Consider the following 6,838-nt stretch of genomic DNA (forward strand, 5'->3'; position numbering starts at 1 on the left):
GAAAAGATTCAAACACAGGATCGTTTTGTAAAACATTTAATAAACAACTTTTTAAAAAAAGGGAAAATAATTTAACCAATAAAATATGCATCCTTTAGCACATTGTTTTTCCAACTCAAACAACAATGATGATCATAATCATAATAATCATAAAAAAGATGCTTCCTGTTCCATATATTTTTGCTACATTAAACCATATTCCAACACAGAAAACATCTCATAATGAGTATTTTTTTTAAAAAAAATCTAAATTGCCCTAATTGCTTTTTGTCAGTTAAACCCTACGACTGACTGACAGACTTCCAACGTAACTTTTTCACATATTAGAAATGTTTGGGATATAAATCGATTTGAACACAGCAGTAAGACATCAAATGACTTTTGACCCTAGTCGGATAGAACCTCTTGGCATGCATTTAGCTTGGGTCCAAAGAAGCACCTTTACGTAATGTAACATAGCACCATTTCCCCCCTCCCCTCCCCCCAGCATATAGTTTTTCTTTGATACCCAACCAATGGCATGCATCCACTCTAAAACTTTGCCGTCTTGGTGACCGTTCCTTAACGTCGCTTCATTTCAAACATTACAAAGGCAAGTAATGATTACTGATCAAAGTAGTTTACATAGAGAGGATGAACTAGTACAGTACAAAACTTTTTAAAGTCGTACGCTAAAAGACTACAGGACACACCGATATACGCATGGAACAGTTAGCTAAAAATGTACACATCTTAGCATGTTTGATGTACTATTTCTAAGGTCCTTTCTCCAGAACCGCGGCGAGGGCAAAACCAAACAGCAAGCCATCACGTCTCCAGTGTGCAAACGTTCACATGACAACCACGAATACATTTACGCTTTTGTCACCAGTAGCCCCGCCTCTGTACGTCGTTCGTACTTTTGCTACATGACCATTTTCGCCCCGAATATGAGTCGCGTGTCCAAATTCACAACCAGAACTACTATTGTTCCCGACTGAAAACAACACACGTTCCGAGATAGACACAAAAGATATACAGTCGCGTTGTAAAGGTACGTTAAGGCGTTGGGTTTGGAAACATCGTTGTTAGTAGTCCAGATTTCCCGATTGGGGAGGTTCTTCGGCAAAACGCACTAACCACCGCACTGACATTTTGTGGTCGCTCGTGAAAGTTTCCCACCTCAATAAACGAGTGATCGTCGTTATTTGCGACGCTCTTTTCGCGTAAACACACCAAACCGAACATCCCAAAGGTACGAGCACAAGCACACGAGTCAGAAGACCAAAGCCGGGCGTCAATCGTGTCTGACAAGATCATTATTTCAAGACATATTTAGAAAAAAAAAAAGTTGCATTTTCCAATCTCTTGAGAATGAACACCGAATCGTTCGCGTTCACCGTTGGCTAAGGCAAGATTGAAAACGTTTGCCTCCTGAGCCAAATTCATTCAGTGACACGAATATTCATAAATGGAATAGGTCAATTTGAATATGTATTATTATTATTATTATTTTTATTTTTTTAAATAAATTGTGCTGAGAGTTATAGATTCTAATACATACATATATATATATATATATATACCTACAGAAACAATTGACCTGCGCTATCCTCCATGGGGCAACTTAATATGGAAACCAGAACCGTGTGAAAAATCTATAGCACCGTGTATTTTTATATATATATATAGTTCAAGTATTTTTCAATTGAATTCTAAACATTCAGCTGGTTGAAAATATGAAATAAGGAAAATAACCTTCTTACTGTTCTGATTTCCTTCCTGTAAATGGTGTGAATTGTTCATGTCTTTTGGGGAGGGGGGGGAGGGGATGCAGGAAATAAAACATCTTGTTTTTGTTCATTTTGGTCTTCCAATGACAACTGTATGTCTTGTGGCAAAAAAAAAAAAAAATAATAATAAAAAAATACAAAAATAAAAGAGATCTTTGGTCAACCTGCCTGCACGGTAAAACATCGGTATGAGGAGTCGAAACATAAAGTACTCATACCAACAAGTAGTTTCTAGAAATGATTTAAGTGTCATGTGTTTACAGACACATTTCAGCCTTTCTAGCAGCAGCCTGTCGATTTGTCGAATTATTTGTATGATACAAAATGGGCTGTAACTTATTAATTAGCTGCAGCATTCAACTCCGAACCGAACCGAACGAGAGGCAGTCCAAAAAGTTACCGGCCCAATTTAGTGGAACCTACTAAGAATTCAAAAAAAAGAAGAAAAAAAAAAAAGGATTCTGAAATGTTCACAGTTTGTAGTTGAAATACTTGCTTGAGAGTTAATTCAAAACGAAATCAAAGAAATTAAGTTGAGTTGAAGCCTGTCCTCTTCCCGTCAGCCATTTTGGAAGTGAGGTCGTTGTCGGAAGGGGAACCGCAACGAGGCAGTTTCAGGCTTAAGGTTGCAAAACGTGTACGGGGAAGCTGCGATGGGCCGCGGCGCAGTCAAAAAGGGGCGGTCCGGGGTCAAAGGTGAAGACGGAGAGCCTGCTCGGAGGGACCTTTGTGACAAGCGAAGGCGCATCAGACCGTCTCGAGCAGCTCATCTTGGGAATAGTGCGAGGGTGGAGAAGATCGGAGAGTCATCATTGATGACATCACCACCATTCTGCCATCATTGATGACATCACCACCATTGTGTCATCATTGATGAGATCACCACCATCCTGCCATCATGGATGACATCACCATCGTGTCATCATGGATGACATCGCCACCATCGTGTCATCATGGATGACATCACCCTAACCCCATACACATTTTGCCGACCTTGTTCTACTGCCTGAGTCATTCGCCTGGCTTCGTCCGCAAAAGATGGATTCCCAAATTCCATATACAATTTGAATCAATCTAAAAATCACCTGCTCTATGCGGGTTGAATTTCTTAGTGGTAAAACTTTTTCAAGTTATATAAATGAAGTATTACATGTTGCTCTGGGGAATACGAGTTCGAGCGAGGATTTTGTAGAACGAAGGATGGCGTTGGATTGAAGGATAAACGGAAAATATATGGCCACGAGGCAACACGGCAGGCGCGGGGCCTCGGTCGGTGCGCCGCTGCCGTTGCAAAGCATCGATAACAGCTTGAGCGTGAACGATTGGCAGCCCCGAGGTGGCGAGGTAAGCGGTTAGTGTGGAAATTGCCACGCGCCACCGAGATATCGAAATCAATCTCTGTTTGTGCAGGCTGCAGTCATCATCCACGCCATGAACTCTAACCTCCCGCGACTGCTGCTTGCTTTGCTTCGCTTCGGCATTTGCAAAACAAGGCGATGGCAAGATGCTTGATGCTGGCCAAAGGGGCCAGGTATGCGATGCTATTGGAGGGGGGGGGGGGGGGGCAATGGCGGTCTGATGACGTCTTCCCCGAGCAAATTGATTCGTCGCCGGAAGGCGGCTCGCCACTGTGCCCCCTCGTTTCCGTTCCCCGGCCCGACGCGAGACGCAATGCTCCTTGCCAAAAACTGCGCGTCTTCATATGCACGAAACTATCGAGCGTATTTGCGCTCCCTCCCGCACATTGCACGTCATATATCGTCTCTCTCACTTCCCCCCCCCCCCCCCCCCAAAAAAATAAAATAATGTTTTGTTTTGTCGACGGTCCAATTTTTGTCCAATATAAAATATTCCGCCCGCCTCAATCGTCCCGCTCGCCGCCGTCCGCGTCCTCGTCCGCGTCTTTGCGGCGGCTCGCGATGCGCCGCATCTCCTCGTCGTACCTGGCGAAGTTCTCCCCGAACCTGGCCCAGGCTTTGAGGGGGACGGTGATGGTGTTCCTGTAGGGCTGGCGCACCTCGCTGATCTTCAGGAAGACGCCGTAGCGGTTGGAGCCCACGTCGAAGTAGAACCGCTTGTTGTCCACGCGGAAGGACGCGGCCTCCGGGAGCTCCGGGCTGTCGTCGCGGCGCTCGGCGGAGCGGGCTCGGGCCCGGGCCCGGGCTCGGGCTCGGCCGCGCTCGTCGCCGTCGTCGCCGTCGCCGTCGCCGTAGTCGTCGATGAGCTGCGAGAGCGCGTCCCTGAACTCGATGAGCCCCTGCGCGGGCAGCACGACGGTCTGCTCGATGCCCTGGCCGTAGTAGCCCATGGTGCCGCGGCCCTTGGACACGGTCTGCCGTATGCGCAGGAACCTCCCTCTCTGGTTCTCCTTCAGGTCCAGAAAGTACTTTCGGTTGTCCCTCTCGATGAGCTGGCTCTTGAGGACGCGGTGCGCGCGCTCATCCGACGTCGCGGAGCCCGCGGGCGAGGTCGCCGCGCGGCCCCGCTCGTCGTCGCCGCCGCCGCCGCCGCCGCCGTCGAGCTGCGGTGGCGCCGGGCCCCCCCGCAGTCCGATCCGGGCGTAGTAGTCGATGAAGTCCCCCAGGCAGTAGCGCAGCGCGGGCGCCGTGGCCATGGACAGCGTCAGCTTGCTTTTGCGGACGTTGTCGTGGCGGCCTCTGCCGATCCACACCTCGGCGATCTTCAGGAAGCGTCCGCGCGCGCTCTGCTTGACGTCCAGGTAGAAGCGCTTCTTCTGGATGTCCACGCGTTTGGAGGCGAGCTCCTGGATGTCGCCGCCCTGCTGCGCGTATTGCTGCGCAAAGGCGGCCCTCGGCGAACAATCGGCCCCGGCCCCGGCCCGGGCCCGGTCTCTCTCCATTGCTCCGCGACACCCATCGGCCAGCATGATTCGCGTTCAGGCCCGGCGCGATCCCCCCATCCCCGCGCGCCTTTATCCCGACATCTGCCTCGAACGCCCCGACGACGGCAGCTGATCGCGGTGCCGAGTGAAGGACAAACGCGACTATTCCTCGGCGACCGCAGCCCGCCGTACCTTTTTCGCATCGCCCAAAGCAGCCGACCTGAAATGGGAGGAGGAGGCGTGCGGGTCTGCTCCGTGAACCCGATCAACCCGTCCGGCCCCCCTCCCGTCCCTGGCGAGGAGAAACACGGACAAAACAGACACGATCGCACGGGAAGCCCGCGCAGGCAGGGGCGGTGGTAGCAGCATTTTCCTTGGGGGGGGGGGGGCTATGTGTTTCACACTTCGTACTGCTTTTCTGTATTGTATCACTTAATTGCAGGCCCAACCAGTTCTTAGGTTACTTTTTTCACACAGGGCCAGGTCACTTTGAGCAGGTTTTTTTTTTTTTTTTTTTTTTTTTCCTTAATAAAATAAATCACCATTTAAAAAAAGCATTCCAAGTTCACTTGGGTTATATTTACATTTGGTTGATGATCTTAAACATGAAAGTGTGGAAACTGTGCAATTATAAATACAATTTGTGAAGTGGGGAAATGCTTTTTTCACAGTATACTGAACAAAAATATAAAAGAAGGTAAAGGAATTTTCTCAGTAGGATACTTCTAATTTTAGCAGTCTTTACATGTACAACCCCAATTCCAATGAAGTTGGGACGTTGTGTTAAACATAAATAAATCATTCATTGCAAATCATGTCCAACCTATATTTAATTGAATACACTACACAGACAAGATATTTCATGTTCAAACTAATTAGGAAAATAATTAACTTGGAATTTTATGACTGCAACACGTTCCAAAAAAGCTGGGACAGGTGGCAAAAAAGAGTGAGAAAGTTGAGGAATGCTCATCAAACACCTGTTCACAGGTGAACAGGCTCATTGGGAACAGGTGGGGGCCATGATTGCTTCCCTGAATTGCTAAGTCATTCACAAGCAAAGATGGGGCGAGGTTCACCTCTTTGTGAACAAGTGAGTGAGAAAATAGTCCAACAGTTTAAGGACAATGTTCCTCAATGTACAATTGCAAGGAATTGAGGGATTTCATCATCTACGGTCCATAATGTCATCATAAGGTTCAGAGAATCTGGAGAAATCACTGCATGGAAGCGGCAAGGCCGAAAACCAACATTGAATGCCCGTGACCTTCGATCCCTCAGGCGGCTCTGCATCAAAAACTGACATCAATGTATAAAGGATATCACCAAAAGGGCTCTGGAACACTTCAGAAAACCAATGTCAGTAAATACAGTTCGGCGCTACATCCGTAAGTGCAACTTGAAACTCTACTATGCAAAGCAAAAGCCATTTATCAACAACAGCCAGAAACTCCGCCGGCTTTTCTGGGCCCGAGCTCATCTAAGATGGACTGATGCAAAGTGGAAAAGTGTTCTGTGGTCCGAAGAGTCCACATTTTAAATTATTTTTGGAAATTGTGAACGTCGTGTCCTCCGGGCCAAAGAGGAAAAGAACCATCCAGACTGTTATGGACGCAAAGTTCAGCATCTGTGATGGTATGGGTGGGGTGAGTTAGTGCCAATGGCATGGTTAACTTACACATCTGTGAAGGCACCATTAATGCTGAAAGGTACATACAGGTTTTGGAGAAACATATGCTGCCATCCAAGCAACGTCTTTTTCATGGACGCCCCTGCTTATTTCAGCAAGACAATGCCAAACCGCATTCTGCACGTGTTACAACAGCATGGCTTCGTAGTAAAAGAGTGCGGGTACTAGACTGGCCTGCCTGCAGTCCAGACCGGTCTCCCATTGAAAACATGTGGCGCATTATGAAGCGTAAAATACGACAACGGAGACCCCAGACTGTTGAACAACTGAAGCTGTACATCAAGCAAGAATGGCAAAGAATTCCACCTCCAAAGCTTCAAGAATTAGCGTCCTCCGTTCCCAAACGTTTATTGAACGTTGTTAAAAGAAAAGGTGATGCAACACAGCGGCAAACATGACCCTGTCCCAGCTTTTTTGGAACGTGTTGCAGCCATCAAATTCTAAGTTCATGATTATTTGCCAAAAATAATAGTTTATTAGTTTGAACATGAAATATCTTGTCTTTGTATTGTATTCAATGAAATATAGGTCGAA

General features: G+C 47.2%; 1 protein-coding gene across 1 annotated transcript; it reads right to left on the reverse strand.

Annotated features, from left to right (window-relative positions):
- Positions 1 to 20: 20 nt before the first annotated feature.
- Positions 21 to 6,816, reverse strand: purg (purine-rich element binding protein G). The gene has a single exon (XM_061747882.1). The coding sequence runs from the start codon at positions 4,657 to 4,659 to the stop codon at positions 3,634 to 3,636; it is 1,026 nt and encodes a 341-aa protein (XP_061603866.1). The 5' UTR covers positions 4,660 to 6,816; the 3' UTR covers positions 21 to 3,633.
- Between the last annotated feature and the right edge of the window lie 22 nt (positions 6,817 to 6,838).

The sequence above is a fragment of the Phyllopteryx taeniolatus genome, chromosome 15 (assembly GCF_024500385.1).
Source record: "Phyllopteryx taeniolatus isolate TA_2022b chromosome 15, UOR_Ptae_1.2, whole genome shotgun sequence".
Lineage (NCBI taxonomy): Eukaryota > Metazoa > Chordata > Actinopteri > Syngnathiformes > Syngnathidae > Phyllopteryx > Phyllopteryx taeniolatus.